Source organism: Protopterus annectens, chromosome 2.part0 (genome assembly GCF_019279795.1).
Source record: "Protopterus annectens isolate FY-2018-M chromosome 2.part0, PAN1.0, whole genome shotgun sequence".
NCBI classification, from domain to species: domain Eukaryota; kingdom Metazoa; phylum Chordata; order Ceratodontiformes; family Protopteridae; genus Protopterus; species Protopterus annectens.
In genome coordinates, this window is record NC_056728.1 from 255211467 (window position 1) to 255236071 (window position 24605).

General features: G+C 38.4%; 1 protein-coding gene across 2 annotated transcripts in view; it reads right to left on the minus strand.

Moving 5' to 3' along the window:
• MLPH (melanophilin) overlaps positions 1-24605 on the minus strand; it is an 872816-nt gene that overhangs the window by 353156 nt on the left and 495055 nt on the right. For both annotated transcript variants that reach the window (XM_044060732.1, XM_044060731.1), the window contains exon 8: positions 16966-17170. In XM_044060732.1, the coding sequence (XP_043916667.1) occupies positions 16966-17170 (205 nt within the window). The remainder of the gene's footprint in view (positions 1-16965; positions 17171-24605) is intronic.

The following is a 24605-nucleotide window of genomic DNA, read 5'->3' on the forward strand; positions in this document are numbered from 1 at the left end:
GTGTGCATGTCCTCCCCGCAGTTGAGTGACATCCAAAGACATGCATGTAGGTGCGTGCATGAATGGGTGTGACTTCTTTGAAGGTTGGGCTGGCAACTCGGCACCGTAAAAATCCATTGCCAGTCTTCGCTGTGGCAACCCCTAACCGGGAAAAGCCGAAAGACATACATATAATAACAGAAAACAGAAAAAGAGAAGTAAGTGCTTCAGTGAAAAATTATTAATTTATTTCTCTGTCCTAATGTGGTTGGTTAGACTGAGCTAAACAGTTTTCATGGGTGCCCCAGTGAAGTCATTTAACTCAAGCCACCTGCAACAGCAATTTTGTTATGTTGCTACTTACATACATAACTGGCACAGTGAGACTGCAAACATCTGTTAGACTCTGTTATACCTGAACAATGATCACCAATGAAACTATAAACTCTAAGTAACCTGAACTGGCATGAATGCCTAACCTTTATCTCTTACTGAAACAGCTCATTCCTCTGTGCATATCCACTGTATTTTTGGAACAGTTTATATGTTGGTGTTCTGTGTATGACTACCCATATTGCACCTGTTACAGCCATAGCTTCTTCCCTTACATTTCTACTTGATACCCCAATAGATGGGTAACCTTCTGTCATCATCATTTTGGCTATGTTTCACATCTGTAGTATATTTGTGGTTTAGTAAAGATAACCCAAAAAGTGGTGCAATGGTGCAAAAAGAAGAAGAACGAATAAACCAAAAAAGGCACCACCAGGGTTTCCGGACTCCACACAGTTTTATTTAACACAAATTGTTAAGCGCTTTCATCAATCCAAGTTGACTTAATCAGAAAAATTACTACAAGGAAAAAAAAGAATTTAGGTTAAAATCAACTACTACTGGCTAAAAATAAACCAACCAGTTTACACTATTAAAATTAAGTTGACAAGTCTAAGAAAATTTTCATCACCATTATAAAATGCATGAGAAAATACAAATAATTTATGCACTATAAATAAATTATTTCAACAAATTGTTCCAAATGAACTAAAATGTTAATTTAAAGTGCTTATAACTTTATATTTTCCTGCCTTTTCCTTCAATACTGATATAATAGATATAAAATTGAAATTTGAAACAATACATTGGATTGAATACCGCAACATCAATGTATTATCGTTTACCTACAAGCTGTCAACAATTCCTTTTTCAGCTTACTATTTACCAAAGATTAAATTTTGAAAATGTTGAGTTCAAAAACCTATAAAAATAGAAAAAAAATTTTTTTTTTTTTTTGCAGGGGCAGTTCAACCCCCGCCCCCTGTTCACCTGACATGTGGGACAAGTCCCCACACCCCCCTTGAAATTATATACCAACTCCACGATTACACCATAATGGAGAAAAGGAGGGAAAAATGTACCCCCCTCCTTTCACAATACAATATTCTGAAACGAAACTCACCATGACGTAACATCTTCACAATGCAGATGCATAACAGAAGAGTCAGCGATGACACATAGGTATGTAGTTGTGTATTTTATCTGTTGTTGATTTATGTTAACAAATTAAAGCTAGGTAATGCAGTGTATAGCACATTAGCTTTCTTCTTTTGGTTACACTAAGCAAAGAATGGCCAAAGTCAGAACTTCTGTATTCATTCTCTTTTCCCAGTCTAGCTACTAACATTCAAGTCTTGCATGACACCCACCATGACAGCTTGTGTTTTTAGCACCTGTATTGCCATTGTGGCAAGTTCTGTGGCAATGTGTTGAATCTTGTCTGTCTTGTCATATGTGAATAGCACCCATTATACTTGCAGTCAGGGCCAGATCCAGCACAACAAGGTGACCTAGGCAGCTGCCTAGGGTCAGGTGCTGGCTGGGGATGGGGCTGGCCATGCCATATAAAATTATTAAAAAGAGTCAAAAATATTTAAAAAGAGCTGCAGAGGTCTTTAAGCATTCTTGCTGCTCCACCTCTTTGTTGGACTCAGGGTGAATGAGAGACATCCAGGCATTTGGAGAGATGGCATAAGCAGAGAGGATTGAATTTTGCAGATATGTGAGTGAGTCAGTGTACAAAACAGTGGTGTGACCAGTACTACTGTATGGTACATTAACTTGGGCAGCAAAGGCAGAGCTGATGAGAAAGCTAGAGGTGATGCAGATGAAGTGACTGAGAGGGGTGGTATAATGCACACTGTGGGACAGACAAAGGACTTAGAACATAAAAGCAGAAGCCAAAATAGCTCTAATTGAGGGAACGGTCTAAGAGAGCAGATTAGGGTAGTTGGGCACATGTGCAGGAAAGCAGAAGACAATCTGGTGAAGAAGATTTGGGACAGACAGGAAGAAGGTAAGAGGAAACAAGAGTGTCCAGCAAAAAGGCGGCTGGATTGTGTAAGAGAAGATCTGTGACAGTAAAGCATGACTGTCAAAGAAGGTAGGAGAGTGGCATTGAATAAGGAGAGAGGGTAATCAGTGACACAACACCCCTACCCCATATAGAAAATGGCAAAAAGGGGGCTGATGATGTGAGTGTTAGTGCAACAATTGTTTAAGGAGGATGAAGACATTTTTGTAGATATGAGAGTGCAATGAGAAGATGCAGGAGCTTTGTAGATGTCCACTAAACAGGTACAATGAAAGCAGTTATTGCGAAAGGGATTGAGTGTTTCTTTTGCAGGAGAGATGGCAATGCAAAATCAAAGTCCAGGTATGGTAGCTGGTGTGTGTGTGTGTGTGTGTGTGTGTGTGTGTGTGTGTGTGTGTGTGTGTGTGTGTGTGTGTGTGTGCGTGCGTGCGTGCGTGCGTGTGTGTGTGTGCGTGTGTGTGTCTGTGTGTGTCTGTGTGTGTGTATGCGTAAAATGCCACAGTTAGATGTGACTCAGGGTCAAGCCCTGTATGTTTGTTGCAGGAGACAAGAGCTTTAATCCTCCACACCAGAGTAATTTTGATGTAAACAAAGGTAATTGACTATAGTAAACAGCACCATCATATCAGCCATGTTCCTCAGATGTGATTCTTGATTTCTTTGTGTTGTTGAATGTTGACAATGTGTTTATTATTTATCTGTAAGTAAACTGGGCAGCATGATGTCAGTATTTAATGTTAATATTTTAACTAGAAGTACATTTTTAATTTAGCTTATTTTTGGAAGTCACACAGGTGTGAAATTCGCCGTGCTTAGGCTACAATAATTTGTGTAGCACTTAGTACAAATGAGTAAGGCTGTGAGCTGTTAGAGAACTGTTCGTGTAATACATAGTTTGAGTCACTCAGCCTTCATTTTTCTTGTATGTGACTCTTCCAAGTTACTTCACCAGACAGTGCTCCCTGGCTGCTCCTAAAAAGGGACACGTGTCTAGTGCGCTATCCCAGACTGTTAGCAAATGCGTTACACACCTGTCTTGAATTCCAGAATTCTTTGCCTAGTTGCTAAAAAGAAATTCGCTATATGGTATCTGAGTATGAATCCCAGAATGCTTTTTGTAGTTTAATATGTTGCCAGATGCATTTTAACTAAATGTGAGTTTCAAGGGAAGAGATGTTTACTATTTCTCATGCTGTCTGTTTTCAGTGTGAAAGTGTTTTGTTTATAAAACAGCTGTCGATGTTTTTGATGTAAAATTTGAAATAAACATTTTAAACAAAATCCAAATCTCTGTGGTAATTGTAAAAGTAAAGAAGAAAACAATATGTACACTGGCAGGTTTGAACAATGTTTATGGTAATTGGAGAGAGACAGCCAAGTAATGGGATACTGGTGTTGCTAGTGGAGGCCTGATTTATTATCCTGCAAATTCCAGCTCTGTAAAATCTGGAGGTGCATGCTGCAACAATACGGCATTGTTAGCCATTGCAGTAGGTCAGACCTGTATTGAGTGATGTTAGAGCGGATAGCTATTCTTGATGAAAGAGAAGAAATAGGGAGGGCAAAATGAAATATAGGTGTTCTGCAGGCATGTAAGCCCCAGCAAAAAAAAAAAAAAAAAACATGTTTTAAGCAGTAATATTTTTGAATTTTATATGACTTGTGCTTTGTTGAACAACAGCTGCTGCAGCATGTATATTGTCTTATTTTTTTTTTTGCTTTATTTATTGCGATAAAGAATAAATTAATTCATGAATAGATCTGGATTAAATAATATAGTCTAAACACGTTGCATTTTTGCTTTTGAAAAATGTTACAATGTATTTTTGTAGTATTTTCTTTATAGCCTCTAGTGACTGCAAAGGGGCTGACAGTTGTCAGGTCATATAGTCTGCATTATTTGGAGTGATGATCAGAACCATTTGATCTTCAGCATCCATTATATAGTCATTATTGCATATTATTGTGGTACAGTCTTCTTTACAAAATCAGATTGTAAAGGAGTTCTGCATTTAGGTAAAAACTGTTAGCTCTGACAGTTAATGCAGAGGAGCTCCATCTTGTTAATGGCTGCTTCTTATGGCAAGTGTGCAGGGTATGAATCTTTCCACCTTCATGTACCTGCTGTGTGGCACTGAGCAAGTCACTTAACCAGAGAGTGCTTTGAAGCATTTGGGAATTTGGGCTACGCTCTTTAATGGTCTCCATTTCCTACTGCATAGCTGATCTAGTTCAGGAAATGTTATGGCACTATCATCAGCACACCAAATTGTAATGTAACACGGGCAGTTTATTCTTCCAAGGGAAGCAGGTACTTCATTTGTAGATGAAGCACTGAAATACACTTATTTGTCAGCAACACACTCTGCATTAGAAATAGTTCTCTTTAATGTGGAGTTATTCAAATTAATTTTACTTCTGCAGAGGTTGTACATATTGACTTAGCGTGTGTTATCAGGTGGTTAATAGTTCTTATGGTCTCATAAATACTCTTCTGTTTAAACTGTGCTACACATGACTGGATCTTACAGTCAGATGCTAGTGATCGTTATACAGTTTCATGTAGTTCATCCAAAGTTATGAATGAAGTACATGCAATTTACTTCTTCATAACAATAAAGGGTGTACTCTGTCAGCAAAATGGCTATAATTGCTAGTGAGGGATGAAGGCCAATCATGTAATGTGCACACATTTAATAAAGTGGCCATAACTGTTGAGTATGGGTGTTAGTATATTCTAATGGTGGCAATCTGAGTGGCCTTTTATGGTTAAAATGTTCTGAAATGAGTGTCTTTGTCATTGCTCCATAAATTTTCTTTCTCTCTGTCTCTTTTCTGTTTACACACCATGGGGTATATTGGGCAAGGAGTACCTTTCAGCACACGTTGTTTCTGTAGAAGTTACTGTTTTATGGGTTCAGTTTGCTAGCCCAAGGCCCAACCCTCCTCTGAGGGTGCACCATACACATTGACATGCACACAGTCACACCTAGGGCCAGTTTAATGTTTCCAATCCACCTACTGCACGTCTTTGTAATGCGGGATGAAACCGGAGCACCAGGAGGAAACCCAAGTGAATGCAGGGAGGACATGCAGACTCCGTATAGAAGGCACCCCAGCAGAGAATCAAACTGGAGAACCTCTTGCTGTGAAGCGACAATGCTAACCACTACACAACTGCACTGCCCTACATTTTGATTCACTACTTACCGAAAAAAAATGTTCAGAACTACAAATTTAAAATGCACTCTAAAATACATTCCTGTATTAAAAAAGAAATATAATTTAAAACCATCCGGAAGGTGAATCAAAGAACATATACATTTATGCATGTTCCTAAAATGTGTATGTGTTGGGGGGCCCATAGTTTGAAAACTGCCTACACAATTAATCCACCACTGGCAGATGCATTTTCAATGAATGTGAGTTTCCAGGGAAGAGAAGTTTACTGTTTCTCATGTTACATCTGTTTTCAATGTGAGACTGTTTTGTTTAGCAAATGGCCATCAGCATTTGTGCTATAAAATTTGAAATAAGTTTTAAATTAAATTCAAATCTCTGTCATCATTGCAAAAGTATATACAAATAGTATGCACACTGACATATTTGAACAATGTTTATTGTAACTGGGGAGAGAAAACCAAGGAATGAGACACTGGAATGACCACAGGAGAGAGAGGTGTGGCTTGGCCCATTACCCTGCCTAAGGCCCCATTTGACAATGATTCAGCTCTGCTGGAAGCCTCAAAAATAAGAACATTTCAGGGCTGCTCATTGTTTAATCGATAGCGGGAAAACAGTTTTTTTGATTTCCTCCCATAAAGTCTTAAAATGCAATTAATTTATAGAGCACAGGTCAGTGAGTCTCATTAAATTGCTATTACTTTGCTGAGGTATTACTGAATTGATTCTAGACCTCCCTACTTGTTTAACTTTTTGTATAGCCTCATGTTAACTTGTGGTGCTCAATTAAAGTCTTTAATACTTATATCAAATACAAGCTTTGAATGCTAAAAGTCTGGATGTCCTTCAGCTTTCAATGCTGAACATTTGTATGTCCTGCAGCTTTCAATGCTGAACATTTGGATGTCCTACAGCTTTCAGTGCTGAATGTTTGGATGTCCTATAGCTTTCAATGCTGAATGTTTGGATGCCCTTCAGCTTTCAAAGATGAACATTTGGATGTCCTACAGTTTTCAGTGCTGAACGTTTGGATGTCCTACAGCTTTCAGTGCTGAACGTTTGGATGCGCTACAGCTTTCAATGCTGAACATTTGGATGTCCTACAGCTTTCAATGCTGAACATTTGGATATCCTTCAGCTTTCAATGCTGAACGTTTGGGTGTGCTACAGCTTTCAGTGCTGAACATGTGGGTGTCCAACAGCATTCATTGCTGAATGTTTGGATGGTCTACAGCTTTCAATGCTGAACATTTGGATGTCCTACAGTTTTCAGTGCTGAACATTTGGATGTCCTTCAGCTTTCAATGCTGAACGTTTGGATGTCCTACAGCTTTCAGTGCTGAACATTTGGATATCCTTCAGCTTTCAGTGCTGAACGTTTGGGTGTCCCACAGCTTTCAATACTGAACCTTTGGATGTCCTACAGCTTTCAATGCTGAAAGCTTGGATGTCCTACAGCTTTCAGTGTTAAACATTTAGATGTGCTACAGCTTTCAATGCTGAACGTTTGGATGTGCTACAGCTTTCAATGCTGAACATTTAGATGTCCCTCAGCTTTCAATGCTGAATGTTTGGATGTCCCTCAGCTTTCAATGCTGAACGTTTAGATGTCCTACAGCTTTCAATGCTGAACGTTTGGATGTTCTACAGCTTTCAATGCTGAATGTTTGGATGTGCTACAGCTTTCAATGCTGAAAGTTTGGATGTGCTAGAACAACTCTGGCACACTAGCAATAAAAAGCTCAAGACTAAAGGAGGTTTACAATTATTTAATTATTTAAGGCAATTGCCCTATCTTTTCTGCTCTTTAAGTGAATTTAACATTCGACCTTTACCAAACTTGCCATTACTTTCCCCATTTAAATACCTATCCTACACACTATTGAAATCTCTTGGTTTATTACTCTCTGCTAGTTTTATTCTACTGGCCCATTTCATGGATCCAAAACCCTCGACTTGTACAAGTCCACACAGTGGTTCAAAATGCTCTGTTCCTTCAGGAGCATTGGCTCTATGGTCACCCTCTGTGGTAGTTCACTGGTCACTTCCCTCAGTCCTCACAATAACCCTCTCACTGCAACCCTTTTATGCTTTCCCTTCAACTATGCGTAATCCATTTTCTCAGTTTCAGTTCTTCTCCAGCTCTGAGGGCTTACTGTGCATTGAAGCAACTCCAAATAGCTCACTGAATTCCAGGAAAACCATACCCACAGGTAATCCACTGTCAAGTTCTTTTGAAAACAGTCATAAAACTTGATCTGGTTCACATGATCACTTTTTCTGGCAATGAAACCATGTTGCCTGTTCTTTTGGAAATTGTTGAACTCAAAGAAAGCAATCAGTTCGTCATTCCCTTAGAATTTTTCCATAACATTACTTGCTCTTAGACAAGCAGACTCTAGGTTCATGGATTTGTCCTGCCCTCCTTGTAAATTGGTACCAGTATTGCTGTACTCCAGTCCTCAGGCAATGTTGGGTACTGAGTTGTTTTTATTTAATTAGTTTGTTTGTTTTTGGTCCTTGGGATTGTCCAGGTGGGCATAGCCCATTTCTATAGAAGCCCTGTGAAAAAGGTCCAAACAAAACATACAGAAATATATTACACAGAAAGTATAAATATTAATTCTAAATATTAAATTAGTATAATTTTTTTACATTAAGCTCATAAACATAGAAGAGCAACATATCACATCAAGGACAGTAATTATTGTAGGTAAATCATGGGCTGAATCCTGGTGATAGCATAGGGAGAAATACTTAACAATAGGCTAGAAACATAAAAGTCAGTGAAATAAACCATGTATACTACTGACAAATGCAGAATACACAGTATGTATGTTTTATATGAACTGTTTTGAGGCTGATGGTATGGGAGAAAAGATAGGCAACATAGATCTATAAGGTGAGAGATAAGAGGACAGTTGTGAAATCTCCTGGTACAAGGAGGCATGAGCATGTAATGTTAGGACAGGACATACCTCACAACTGTACAGACTTACGCAGAATGTCCAGATTTTTGTCTCATATTTTTGGTCCTCATAAAATCTATGATGTCCTGGCAAACCACTGGGATGATCTCTGGATTGAAGCCACTAAATAATGATATACATTTGAGTTTCAGACTTCATATTCTCCAGAAAAATGCATGCTAAGACAAACCTTATTATTCTAGCAACTTTCTAAGTTTATAAGAGGAATATTTAAAATCTGTCCCTGTTTGTGGGCCTTTGTCTCCCCATTCTGTCAGGCTTTGTCCAGATTGTTTGCTCTAAGAGGTCGAGAGGTATGATATAACATGCAACAGAAGAAGATTACAGACATAGAAAGTCTAGATATGGGAAAGCTAAGGAGAAGAATGGTGAGATATTATAGTACGGAGGATGAAGCTTCTTTGATTGAGCAGATAGAGCGTTATGGTATAGTGACAGAATGCAGGAAGCCCAAGCTTGACATGCAAGGGAGCTGATCTATGTAGATAGTGGAGTTATTACATGTTATCTCAGGCTTGCTGACCTCAGGGGGTCTGCAAGCATACTAATCAGTTTCCTGAGGATGCTTTGAAGCAGCCTGCTTGGTCTTTCTCATTAATCACACAGGCAAATCCCTTTCCATATATGCCAGCTCTGTCCTTGAGTCTATTTACTGCTGTCCTTGATCAGCCTGGCATCCCTTTTTTCAGACACACTGAGGAAAAACATTAATTTAAAATGTCTGTGCGTTCCGTCTTCTATGATCTCCTTCCCAACTTTGCTTAGCCTTGCTTGGCACATCTCTACATTTCACCTTTTTGCACTACAGCTAAAAATACATTTTCTCCCTTCTTGATACCTCACAACTACCTTTCACCTTGTACCTTTACTTCCCTTTTACCGCCTTTGTCACTCTTCTATTTCACCTTTATACTGTACCTCTACCACCCCAACATTGTTGAATTCCATCTCATATATGACCTCTCTTTTTCCATAAATAATAGCCTTGTATTCCTGACCAGTCATGTTGCACTGCTCATATTTTCCCTTTTGTACCTCGTTCTTAAACCTTTGTCCATAGCTCTGAGTACGTAATTGGGGATATATTTAAATAGCTGCTTCATCCCCTTGGTTTGTCTCCAATCCCTTAGCTCATCTTTGCCACTATCCCTCAGCTCAACATAATTCATAAGACGAAATCTTATATTATTACCTTTATCCACCTGTTCTTTCCCTTCTTCTCATTCTATACCACAAGGTGATATGGTCAGTGATTGGTAAAGGTGCTCGGTGCTTTCACCTAGGCACCTCTCATTCTATACCACAAGGTGATATGGTCAGTGATTGGTAAAGGTGCGTGGTGCTTTCACCTAGGCACCTCTCATTCTATACCACAAGGTGATATGGTCAGTGATTGGTAAAGGTGCTAGGTGGTTTCACCTAGGTGCCTCTCATTCTATACCACAAGGTGATATGGTCAGTGACTGGTAAAGGTGCTAGTTGGTTTCACCTAGGCACCTCTCATTCTATTACCTCAAGGTGATATGGTCAGTGATTGGTAAAGGTGCATGGTGCTTTCACCTAGGCACCTCTCATTCTATACCACAAGGTGATATGGTCAGTGATTGGTAAAGGTGCTAGGTGGTTTCACCTAGGCACCTCTCATTCTATACCACAAGGTGATATGGTCAGTGACTGGTAAAGGTGCTAGTTGGTTTAACCTAGGCACCTCTCATTCTATTACCTCAAGGTGATATGGCCAGTGACTGGTAAAGGTGCTCGGTGCTTTCACCGAGGCACCTCTCATTCTATACCACAAAGTGATATGGTCAGTGATTGGTAAAGGTGCTCGGTGCTTTCACCGAGGCACCTCTGACAACATCCAAATGGAGAGGTCCATGCCCAGAATTCTACCATTTCTGTTACATTCCGGCATCACCTGGCTAAATTCTTCTTGGTCCAACATCTCAATTAACCTCTAGTCCATCTCTGCCCTGAGTCTAGATTTTCATCCACTGCTTCTAGAAGATTCACATCAATACTGAGTGTAACCTCCTTTCTTACATTATGCCTCTTCTTTATTGCCTCCCACAGCTTATCCTGGGACCAATACTCAGTATTAATCCATTAGCATTTTCTCTCCCTCTACCATAACTACAAAAGGGCAAAGTATTTACATCTCTCTAGCACCACACATGCATTTGATCAACAGATTTCAGGTGGCTTTGAATACTGGGATACGGCATGGCCACTGCTTCACAATATTCAACCATTAAATTGCTTCTCACTGCTAAACCCACATAATGTAGATCTGTAAAGTATAGTTATTTCACATCTTCTATTAGCTTTTAGTATAATTTACTAATATCAAACTAAACAAATAGTGTGTACATGCTAGAAAGATCTGGAACCAGTTGTCATGCTACTTGCTTCCTGGAATAACAGAGGTACCACAAGCTTCAACTACGTTCATCCCATTTTAATTATTGTACAACAGGCATCCTGGAGGTCTTCTTGGCATGCCACCATTTAAAAGAACATTACATCAGTTTTCAAGATATTTGCAGCAAACACCCTATTCAGAACAAACCATTGTATAACACTAAAAAGCCTAAATTAGTAATAACTACCTCAACAATTAACATACACACATCATCTTGCCACCTATAAAATTATCCGACATTCATCTGCTTGTCCAGCACTAAATAACATTCTATACAACTATGTTCCAACTTAATCATTACAATCCAATGACCAAAAACTCCTCTGTGTCCACAAACCTATGAAATCTGCTGGGCATGGTCTGTACTTATACAATGCTGCTAAAGTCTGGAACTCTTGTAACAAAAATATGGTATAACAAGGAAAGAAGCATGCCCAGAAAGCAGTGTATGAACAACACAGAATTTTTTATTCAGTAACTAAAGTTAAATTAAGCACTTTTGTCCACATATAGCATCATTGACTTCATCAGAACTAATTTCCTTGCCTCCATCCAGCCTATTTAAATACGATCATTAGATTCCTATAATTGGCTTATTAAAGGTACTCTCATTTTCCATTATATAAAAAATAACCCGTCCAAAAGTATAATAATACAATATGATACGACATAAAGAAATATAAAAAGTCAATAAATGCACTGTAATCTAAAAGGAATGTAATAATTTTCTTACAAAACCTTTTCAAATTGTGTATACTCAATACATTAAATATCTAATAAAAGCACATATATGAAATCTAAATAAAAATCTGTATAGTTTATAATTTGTTTATTCCATCAACCCCTTTTATAAAAACCTTTAAAAGTGAAACAGTTCTTTTTTAATTATAGTTTTGCAGTGCACATTTTTAACACAACCTCCATTTTGATCTTGTAACACTTGTTCCACTATACTGAACTTTAAATTAATAAAATATAGATGTTATGGGATTATTTTTGAAGATTGTAAAATTATTGTTCTTAAAATGTTTTTGCAATACTTTGGAGCCTTTCTTCCCCAGCTTCATTGGAAAATGGGCACCTACCCAGTTGGACTTCCCTGGTAATCAATAACTGACTAACTAACTAAATAAATAAAATAGATTAAAGCAGTTCATGCCAATATTAAGGAGCACTTGCTGAAAGTACAAGGGGTGTAACAATGAGTCTATACTAAGAATCGCTGACTTATAACATTTAGCAAAGTCGATCAACCATGTATCAGCATTTATACCCCCACTGAAAATACATTTCTGACAAAGCCCCTTTAAGATGGCATGAAATAGAAAATAGAGTAAATGTGCCACATTAATGTGTTAAAGCCATGGAAAACAAAGTAGAAAGGTCAGTCAGCTTCCAAGATGAAATTCATACTGGAAAGGCAAGAAAAGTTCTCCCTGATGTGCAACTAAATGAATCCTGGTTAAAAGACAAAAAAAAAAAAAAAACACAGGCTGTGTCATGCATCTTAGCATGGATAACTTTCCTTATAGGTTAATGCAAGTCTCTGAGCATGCCTGTCAGTCTGGAACAAGTATTCCTGTTAGGAAGATTAAACTTAATTATTTGAAGATGCACATAGTTTTGTGTGTTAGTATTAAGTTAATAGGTTTGGGGGGTGTTCTGGAGGTGTGTTTTTTTTTTTTTGTATGAGGGTATTCATTAAAACAAGAAGATTTCTAAGATGTGTCATAGGCTAAAATTGATATTCCAAAAAACAACTGTATAAAAGATCATCCTGCCAAACATAAATATATGCATGTAGCACAAAAGCTGAAACTAAACATTTAAAAATTGTTATACTTAACAGGTGGGAATAATAACTTCTTATCATAATGACACTTTTCATATCTTTAAATGTGAATGGTCTTACAGACATATACAAAAAAGAACAAGTGAACTATATTAAAAAACTGAGGAGTACAAATAGCTATGCTACAGCAGACACATTTGTAAAGAAATGAGCATGTGAATTTGATAAAGAAAGGATTTCAGGATGGTTATTCAGCAGAATATTTGGGATAAAGAAAAAGGGGAGTACTTATATTAACTGCGAGAGGAGCTCCAGTAGTGATAGACTTGTAAAATAGATAATAATGGCAGATTTGTAGTAATAAGGGTCTACTGCCAAGGGAGGAAGATTATGCTGGCACATATTTCTATTCCACCTAAAACTGATTCACTGGAGCTTAAGAAAACTCTGGAGAAATAATCAGCCTTCAGCAGAGAATATTATGTATAGGTGGAGACTAGAATTTGATTTGCAACAGTGAGGATGTATCTGGGGGCGTCTAGAAGGGAAAATATAACAAAATAGGGTAGATTTTTGAAGACAATTATGAAAATATTTGGCATGGAAGATGCAAATGCAGTAGTAGGAGGTTGGTGGGAATTTACATATTATTCCCCAAGGACAAAAAACGGGCTAGGCTTGACAGAACTTATATTTCACAGGACTGTACATGTAAATTAAAGTTTTGATATGCATCCAATAACCACTTCATATCATGCTCCAATAATAACTAAAAGAAACAATTAGGATGCTCTTAAGATGATTAAATTAACAGTAATAGAAGAATCAGAAAGTGAATGCAGAAATCCAAATAATATGAGAGTCTCAACCTGATGGAAGTATCACATTCTATAATGGCTGTGGAAAACTGAATAGTATTTGGTATTTCAAAGTTTGATAGCTACCCCATGCACAGGACCGATGGGCTGACAGAGTACCTAAGGGAACAAGAGGTGGGAGGTTGGTATAATGATTAAGGTGTTTACCTTATACACACAAGGTGCAGGGTTTGATTCTCACATGGGGTAATTGGCTAGGCTTAAAATGGCCCACAAGGCCAACTAGCCTAGTACTAATCTATGAACCTATGAACTCTTAATATTAGATCTGACAAACAGTTGACACTGCTTCCCCTTCAGCCAAAGGAAAACAACTTTTATAATCATGTAATGCTTACTTCATTGTACTGACAGTGGGCTTATGTGCAGCTTCAGCCACTTTTTACAGCTCGATTCATGATATGCTGCTGCATTCCTAGCGGACATGGTCATCCATGTTGCAGACTGAGAGATTCATTTATCAAAAGTGCTACTTATGTTAGATTGTACAATATAGGCACACATGACTGTGAATCCTAAAAAATTATGTTGGGAATGGTGGAAGTCAAACATGTGGGGTATCTTATAGGAAGTCCAGTGGGAAAACCACAACTAGAAAAAAATAGTGGCTATAAGTAAATGGCTTATATCCTCCACTTAAAAGCAGGTTAAGGCTTTTTTATTGGACTAGCTGGGTAGTACAGGAAATGTATTCATAAGTTTGCAACTATTACTTGTCCTTTGACAGATCTCACAAAAGGAAAAGTGCAATGGGCCATTGAAGCAGACAGCATTTAAAAAAACTGAAAAGACTGTTATGGGATGAATCAGTATCAGTGACTCCTGATCTTACTAAGGAATTTATTTCATATATTCATACATCTAAAGTAACTTTGGGAACAATATTATCCAAGGAGATTCAAGGTAATTTGTACCTTCTCGGCAACTGAAGTTACGTAATGCTGGGAAAAAAGTACTCCGATGTCAAAAATGAATCCTTGGCTGTGAAGTGAGTCTTCTATTCTGTAGACACTTTAAGCTTGTGACAGATCATGTCCATTTACAATGGCTGAGTAAACAATAGGATGGCACTATTACGCCATAATTATTCTGTATACTGTCACTTCTAAACCCAGAGTGGCTAATATGAACATTAATAGGTTATCTAGGTCTTACAACCTGGATCTTTATTTATTGATATTTGATTAAGTTGCGAGTCCAAATCAGATAGTTTTAAGTTGAGAAGAAGAAGTTATGACAGTTTGTTTATGGAAATGAGAAGTATGTCTTTAAACAAGTGTAAATTGTAACTTGTGCATTCAAATGTTCTCACAATAATTAGTGAGGTAGTTAATTATATTACATAGAGTAATGGAATACTTACTGCCTAGGAATCTTGTATAAAAGGCTGTATTCTGAAATAAGGAAACATGCTCCTCAAGTGGGAGGATCATCGTGGGTTACAGCAGAGGAAATGCATGAAGATTAGTGACTTTTGGAGTTGGATGTTCCATTCACGGCCTCTGGATGTGGCCTGAAGGAAGAGGAGATGAAGGGTTTGTGTAGACATAGAATGAATACCTGCCTGAAGTCTGCAGCTGTGGCCTGTATCCTAAAGTCTGGATGCTGGAAGGAAGATCAGGTGAATGATTTGTGCAGAGATAAAATGAAAGTCTACCTGAAGTCTGCATCTGTGACCTAAAGCCTGGCTGCTGGAAGGGTTGTGTGAGACTGAGCACACATGGAATGAAATTGGTGAACTTACTGATAAAGCCTGAGAACTGCAGTGGTGGTGCTGTGGTAGCATTGTCGCCTCACAGTAAGACGTCCTGTTCGATTCTCAGATAGAACGTCTTCTGTGTGGAGACATGTGTGAATGGGTGTACCTTCGTTGAAGGTTGTGTGTCAGGGTCAGCAACTTGGCACATAAAAATCTACTGCCAATCATTAGCAGACCAGAGTTTCACTGTGGTGACCCCTAACCGGGAAAAGCCGAAAGACACAACAACAACAACTGATAAAGCATGAGAAACGGGACTGTGTAAATAATGTAAACGCCTCTAGAAGTAACACTACAAAGCCAAATGAGATTTATTTTCATTGTTAGAATAAACCCAAATTTTACATATTCTGCCATCAGTATGGTTAATAACTGTATATATAAAACAGATCTAAATAATTTGTCCTGCAATAAAGTGGGCCTAGAGTAATACTAGAGTATGAAGGTGAAAATCTATTCTAACAGTCTAATATATTAAAACAATGAGTAAAAAAGTCACCCAGATAAATGAATCAGTAAAAAATAAAAGAAAAATCTAACGAAGCTACAGTTTACACTGTGTGATTCCTTAAGCCTCTTGTATTAGAGGCACATGTGATATATGCAAATGTCTAACATATGGAAAAAATATAAAAAAAGAGGATTTAAACCTGATGGACATTCAAAATGAAGTGAAAGCATCATCAGTCAAGAGTCCATAAATACCATTAACCACTCATTCTTCTCCACTGGACCTTGCAAATGTAAACAACCTCAGGTCACATCAATGTCAGCAAAGCAAACAACCTTAAACAAGCACCCCTACCTTCAGGGTCCCTATTAATTTGACAAAGCTTTAGCTTGTCGAACTATAAAAGATCGACAACTAAAGATTGAAAGAGCCAAACTGCGAACGGCCAGCTAAGTGAATTTTTTCTCAAGGAAAGAATTTGCTTGGCCATTAATGGGAATTTGCCCTTTCCCAGATGTGGCGCAATCTCGGAGTTAGTATATTTAGTTAGGGGGTGCCCCCCACATCGGGAGTGGGGGGTGAAGCCCGCCACTTAATTCAGGTTGAAAGGTTTTTGTTTTGTGTAATGGCCAAGCAAATTCTTTCCTGGGAAAAAAAATTGCTTAGCTGATCGTTCACAGTTTGGACATTTCGATCTTTAGCTGTCGATCTTTTGTAGTTCGACAAGCTAAAGTTCCATCAAATTAATAAGGACCCTACCTTCATACACATATCCTTAATACTGCTCCCCCATTCTCCTCACACATAAGTGCTAAATCCTTCCTCTGGACATCAGGGTCTAGCAATTCAACAGAACCAGTCTGAAGTGATTAACTTGTAAACAACACCCAACCAAAACCCTGAATCAGGTGCAAAATGCCTTCACTCAGCTCAGACAACATAAAACTGAAGTAAAAAGGTATCCACACAATAATGTGCTCACATTTATTTCTGTTACTAAGAACCTGTGTGACACAGGTTTTCAGAGAATGTGCTATTTCTTGAATGTCTGCCTGCTTAATCTCTTTTCTTCAGGAAGTCCTACTCAAAATTTCCAGCATCTGCTGTTTAAATCTAATTAAATGTTGGTAAGATGTAGCTTACCTATTTGAGGAGATTTCTCCAAGCTTTTCCTTCTGGAGTTTTCCAAAACATGGACCTCTGTGCTAAACTCCTGCTCTGACATAACCATTTGTTGTCCTCTTTCCTGAAGAATCTGTTGGAACAGAGCAGCGACATCTGCTTCAGCAACCAAGGATTCCTTCTTAGATGCACCTTCAACCATCGTGGTATAATCAGGACAAGATGGCTGAATAAAAATAAATGAAAAGAGTCGGTCTTGACTTTGTGTTTGAAACATGACAGATATACTTACAGGTGCAGTCACAGATTTCTACAAATAAAGAACACAGTACTTATGTTTATTTATTTGACTTTGTTTACTGGGAAAGTCAGACTGGGTAATAATCATTTTCAGCAGAGGCCCAGGAAGAAGAGCTCCATTTGCTTACATTGCTTTATACTAAGTTCCAGTTAAACACTGAGTAGTTGCATTTCTATTTACATTTATACGCAAACAGTAGTTACATTTATACATTCTAAGATTTTAGAGAGGTGGAAGTTACTAAAGAGAAAGCCCACATGCAACTTAGTGGATTGTACAGGCAGCAGTTATGTATTTTTTGTTTTGTCATTTCAATGAGAGGTTGAGAGCATTCTGTTTAAGGAGAGTATTTGGAGAATATCATATGGTGAACATAAAGTCTCACACTTGTGATGAGTATGTGCAGGACGAGGATTGGTTAAGATGTTGTTTAAGCAGTGGTTTAAAACTATTGAGTTTGTTTTATTTGTGTGGGGAGTTTAGCAACATACTGGGAGTAGAGCAAGTCTCCTGCACCATTATTTGACTTGTTTGTAAGTAATAAGAATTTGTTACTAGAACAGAGGCCCCTTGCTGGACAGTAGGACAGTAATAAGTTTCACACTGTAGGGTATTTTTCCAGATGAAGAATGAGTTTGTGTGCTGTTCTTAATTTTAAATATGTTAGCTAGTTGTGTAGTTCAAGCCAGTTTAATTGCTTTAAGCTATGACAACGGTGGGTCTTATGAGGAAGATTGGTGGCAAATTGAGCTATTATATTGTAGCAGGAGGCAAGTTTCTTTCTGAGTATTGTTTAAGTTTGTTAGGATAGGAGAGGCGTATAAAAGAGTCGACAATAAGAAGGTGGTGGCTAGAGTGTTTCTTGCAGTATCTGTAAAGAATCCATTGATCCTATAAAGGGAGACTGGTTTCTGATATATAGATTTAATGTTGTGCAGTATATGCTGGTCATATATGAGATTGTCATCTATTATAATGCCTAGAAGTTTACTGTGAGTTGCAGTTTCAATGACATTATTGTTGCTGACTTTATGGTAAAAGATTGGTTTTGATTTTGACAGTTTATGAAGTAAAAAGCATTAACTTAGTCTTCTTGGGGGTTGACTAGGAGATTTGATTCTTTGAGCCAGGTTTCTACAGGGGAGAAAAATTGTAGGGCAATGTGCTAGAGCTTATTTATTGTTGAGGCTGCACATATTAATGTTGAGTCATCTGCATACTGAGTTAAACTAGTATGGTGACTGGAGGTGTGGAGGTCATTAATAAATATATTAAATAGTAGAGGACCCAGGATAGAGCCCTGAGGGACACCTGCAGTAACTGGTTGAAAGGATAAGTATGTTTGTTGCCATTTAATGGCTTGTTGCCTTCTAGACAGGTAACTAAGAAACCACAACAAAGATTGTTGTGAAAATCCTATTGAGAGTTGAACGAGCAGTTGCTGGTCCCTTTGACAAATCTAAGAATATGGTGGACACAAGCAGACCATTATTTTTATGTGGTTTATTACACTGGTAAAATGTAGTCGAGCAGAAGTGGTGCTACGATGGGGCCTAAAGCCATGTTGTGTTTATGACAGCAGGTTATTTGAGGTTAGGTATTGCATCAGCTGCATATGGAGGCATTTCTCTAAAATTTTGGAGAGGGGAAGAAAATAGCTATTGGTCTGTGGTTATTAAACTCTTTAGATGTGCTGCCTTTGTGCAGTGGTATGAGGAAGGATTTATTTCCACAGTGATGGGACATATCTTTCTGCTGTGGACCTATTAATTAGTATGGACACAGGGAAGGCTATGACTTCTGTGGCCATTTTCAGATAGTCTGATGGTAGTTGGTCTACAGCTATGGAAGCAGTTTTCAGTTTAAGAAGCAACTTCATTACGAGTGAGATAGGTACTGGACTAAAACTGAAGAGCTGTGAGTGGTTTTGATTGGACAGGGGTGGGGGTTAGATGTACTGGTGTCTAAAGAGAAATAATATTGCTTGTATTAAGTAGAAATTAAACTGTGTGGGGATAGAATCTGTAATATTGTCTGTTTTAGGAGAGGGAGTGGTGGTCTTGCTAGGAAGGAGTAGTTTATTTAGCAGTAACCAGAAAAGTTTTTGGTTGTTTTTATGTTTGTCTTGTAGGCTGGTATAGTATGTTTGCTTATCCTGTTTGATATGGAGTTTTGCCAGGTTTCTGAGATGTCTAAATTGCTGGAAGGCATTTTAAGTTCTATTGAAAACTTGTCAAAGAGACAGAGAAAAAACAATCAGTGACTGAAACTGTCTCCAGTAAGCCATCTACATGCCAAGAGATTTGAAAAGCAACTCAACTGTGTACATTAGCATGGCTGGCCCCACCACACTGTGGTAGTCGACATGGCTTAGGTTCATAGGTTAATAAAGGAGTCGTACTAGGCTACCTCCTCTTGTAGCCAATTGCCTCATGTGAGACTCAAACCCTGCAGCTTGTGTCTGTAAGGTAAACACCTTAACCATTATGCCAAACTCCCCCCCAAAAGGCAATGTTCAACTATGTAATATGACCATGACACTTGGATTGAGGGGACTTATTAGACACCAGTCAAGTGCCATAACATCACCAACATCAGTATGGGGATAGGGGAATGGGGGAAACACTAGACACCAGGGCAATGACAAATGTGCCATGACAGCACAAAAACTACTATGGTGATCAGGGAACAGACTAGTCACCAGGCCTACTACACACATGCCATATTGGTACTTCAGCTTCAACGGGTATCGGTGAGTGGGGGTGTACCACAGGAGAGCAGACAAGTAAAGGACAGCGTGGGGACTGTGGTGTGTGTGTGTTTGCATTTTGTGTACTTGTTTGTGTGGGAGTGACTGGGGGGTGACAATGTCTATACTACCACAGCATGTAGATCAGCACTGATCTCTGGACACTGCAGTAGCCAGGGCCATTCAGATTCATACAAATTAACCAATAATTAGATCTTCCACATTACAGCTCTCTCTGAATCACAAAATACCACATCATGGGAACATGGCCATACAGCTCACACTAGGCTCATGAATAAATTCCCAGGTATATATCTCATTTAAAATGTTCAAGAAAAGACATGATTCCAAGCTCAACTACAGTCACGTTTACATTAAATATCATCTTCTTGTGTTTAAAAAATGGTACCCTTTCTTTTTTAAAAATGTGTACATTTTTATTAATGTGACTGACATGCTGTATTTGTATTTGTGTGTTTATTATTTACTAAATTATATCATTTTTCTGTTTTCATACATGTAGTACACTGAAGGAAAGCAAGTACAATTATTTTTTCTCCCCCCATTTTAAATATGGAACAATTCTCCTTATTCCTCCAACAAAAAGTGTTAATATTTTGTCCAGTCAAACTATCCCAGTAAACAAATTAAATAAATGCATTATTTTTTAACACAGATCCAAAACACAACAATATAATCCATGCTAGTCAATAACAGCCCAGACTGGCGAAAATAAATTCAGTCATAAGGTAGAAGCACAGTAAAAACTAATGTCTTTTGTCTTTTCCTGGTTAGGGGTCGCCGCAGCAGAACTCCAGTCCACTAATGATTGGCAGTGGATTTTTACGGTGCCGAGGTGCCAGCCCAATGCCCAACCTTCAAAGAAGGCACATTCATTCACGCATGCACCTACCTGGATGTCTTTAAATGCCTCTCAACTGTGGGGAGGACATGTAGACTCCACACAGATGGCACTCTAGCCGAGAATCGAACTGGAGGACCTCTTGCTGTGAGGTGACAACGCTAATTGCTGAACCACCGCTGCCTCATAAGGTGGAAGCACAGTAAATAATAAAAAAAAAAGGACAGAGAAAACCCCTGGCTTTTAAATGGCCTGGGTAGGGCAAAATATATATTCATTCATACCAACTCTAATGTAAGGTAAAAAATGCTGATTATATCTAGAATTTCAGTTTTGATGAAGTTCCACTTATGATACAGAAACAAAAGCGCTCAACTGTTTTTATGGACTTATCTACAAGTAATTAAAGAGTTGGTTGAATTGTTGCTGGTTGTCCAGCCATTCATTCCACAGCAGTTTTTCAAGTCATGATGAAGTATTCTCAAGTTCATTATTTCTAAACCCATCTTCCTGTGCTTTGGTTCGGTCCAATTTGCATAGTTCTTTTTCAATATAATCTAATTTAATTTCAGTATCTGAAGAAAAAAAAAGAAACACAGCAGAAAATATATACATAATGTAAAACTGCAAAGGAACTGAATAAGCATACTTTTGTTCAGAGAAAGGTGGGCCATCATGAATGATGGTGTCATCTAATGCTTAATAGACAACAGCTCCCTGACCTCATGGTATCTGTCTATCAATGCCTGATCACAAAACATAGTAAAGTTTAGCCGAGCACAGTTTCCATCTGAATTTATCTTCCTCTGCAGTCAGTGAGATGTCTTTGGTATTAACACATTTACTAGTGTGACTACATTTGTCAATGAAAAGAGTTAGCGCAAGAGAAGAAATGACGCATTAACAGTTGAAAACGTGTGCTCTAAAATGAAATATAAGGTAGTCTGTATGTAAAGCAGTGATTATTCAGTGCATTCAAAATGTTATGCTACAACATTTTAATGGGTGGGGGAATAGATGTTTCCTGTTGATCCACATTTTTCCTGCCTATGCGAGCTATTAATTATGAAGCTGAGTAAACATGGGCATTGTTGGCTACATCATATGCCAAGTGAATGCTTTGTAGCTACTCTAACATGGTAGAGAAACACTGAGCCAAGTTCAGAAAGGATACAACAAGGAGGAAGACTGTTGCACTCCTCACAGTAACCGATTCTGATTCACAGACACTAGTGTGTCGTGCAGCGCTGTGGTAGGCTGCCCCATTGGCCTACTACAAATGCTAATAGCTTACTCTAATAGCTTACACTAATTAGCCATGTGCTCTCCCTCCAGAAATGCCTTCATTAGTTACCTCAGCTGCCCATGTTAATAAACACAGCCAAAATCTCATATTTACCCAATCATTTTAGAGCTGATTGCTGGGAAGTTTAGCAGGCAGGTAGTGTTGAGGGGTGTGTGTGTGCGTGTGTGTTTATATATGTATGTGCTTGCATTTGTGAGTGCATGTAGAAGTATGACTTTTATAAGGTGAACATGTGTGTGTGTGTGTGTGTGTGTGTGTGTGTGTGTGTGTGTGTGTGTGTGTGTGTGTGTGTGTGTGTGTGTGTATATGAATATCGGTAAATGGAAGAGTGTATCCACGAGTGAAATTTGGTGAAGGGAGAGTGTCTGCGTGTGTGTGTGTGTGTGTGTGTGTGTGTGTGTGTGTGTGTGTGTATGAATATGTAAATGTAGGGGGGTAGTCATACCCCCACACTCCCCTAGATTAATCAGAAAATCCTGCAACATTGGGTGAACAGTAGACACCAGCGATACTTTCTTTATATTGTGCCTTAAAGGCAATTAAAATAAATCAGAACAAAATTTCACAACATGAAAGATGTGGAGTTGGGGGAAATAGCAGGCATACTGTCTTTATATCATGCCTTAAAGGCACTTAAAATATAGAACTATATTTTGCAGTATGAAAGACATAGGGCATGTGGAACACTACATACCAAAGATAACTATTTATGTCATGCCTTAAGGTCATTTCACACAATTTCAAACCTTGTACCTTCAACACTTATGCACAGCTCTTTAGCAGAGAGTTAACTCTGGGTCACAACCAGACCCAAGGGATAGTCCTTACATACTACTTTAAGTCTTAAAGAAATCTTAAAGTAAAAGGGGAGAAAATTCAAACTCTGCACCTTTGACACAATAAGCAGAAGCCTTAACCCTCTATGCTAAATGAGAAGTTTGTGTAAAAGGGTAATTTTCATATAATAAGTATGTAACTCTAATGTCTGGCAATATTCACTGATTACAAAAGTCTGTGAGTTACAAGGGGTAGGGTGCATAAGAGGCAAGAGCAGGAGCAGTTTGTAAAATAGGGAACAGCTGAGAGGGATGGGGCTGTGCCTTTGCTGGGGGGGGGGGGGGCTTCAGGAAAAAGCCCAGAGGAATATTAAATGACACTATAAAAATATGTGCACACCATACTAACTGTCATACTGAAATATTGTGAGGTTGTGTTTGAGTTGTTTCAGCATCAGGTACTTAATATTTGCATATATGAACCCATATGAATGTTACATACTGATTTTGTTTTGTATAAAGAATTTTTTTCAGCAGCCACCCTGCAAGCAATCTAAAACTTAAACTACATATCTGTAAGTGTCATGGTATTAGAGTGAAGGTAATTGTCAGAACAGGTTATTGGGTCACAGAAGGATCTGGTCATGTTATTGAGAGCTAAGTATACACACACACACACACACACACACACACACACACACACACACACACACACACACACACACAGTGTCACACACCCGCATATTCCAACTCCACGTTGACACAGCCGTGGGGTAAAAATCAAACTCTGTTGGTGCTTAAAGTGCCTTTCAGCATCTTTATTTTGCAGCTCTGGTATCCAGTGAAAGACTGCCCAAACAACTACAGGTTCCCCTCCAAGGACAGTCTGAGAAATGGTTGATTTATAATCTTAACATTGTTAATAAAGGCAAAGCAGCTGAAATTATACCGTCTAAGTCTAGTCATATTATGGGAACACAAAGTGCATCATGAGATAAACGTCAGCCTGAAGAAGACAATCAGCACATTATTTTGTTGACCAGATTAGTCTCATAGGCTAAGTCACTCCTTTTCAGGGGAGAACCAAGGTGGTATTTATAGCGCTAGGGAACATTTGGCCAGAAGACCAGGGAACTTCCCCTACTCTTTTTGAAGTTAGGAGGAAGTGATGCACTTGGGAAGAAGGAGCAATGGCAGCGAGTGAGAAGCAGAGATATGGCTTTGCTGCTGCAGTTGCTAAAAATGGAGATTAAAATGGAGAAAATATGACAGCCAAGAGAACAGTTTCAGGAATGTGATTTCAGTTGTTTAGATGGTTGTTTGGATATTACAAATGAGCAGTATTTAGCTGCTTCACAGCAAAATGTTTATATTACTCAGCTGTTACCAGGAAGAATGGAAAATAGTAATTTGGTGGAGTTACTGCAACAAGAAGAACTTGAAAATGGAGCAGCATTGTCATGGGATGGCATGGCTGAATGAGTTTTGAAAGGGGTAGATAAACATTTGGATGTGGAAAAGTTAGTGCAGTAAAACAAATACAATTATGTTCTCTGTAGGACAAGAAAAATGTTGACAGTTGAGACACAGTCACTGGATTTGGTAAAAGATGGCCCACAGCAAGACTAAGTAAAAGTGGAAAAATTCTTGACAGGTACTTTATAAAG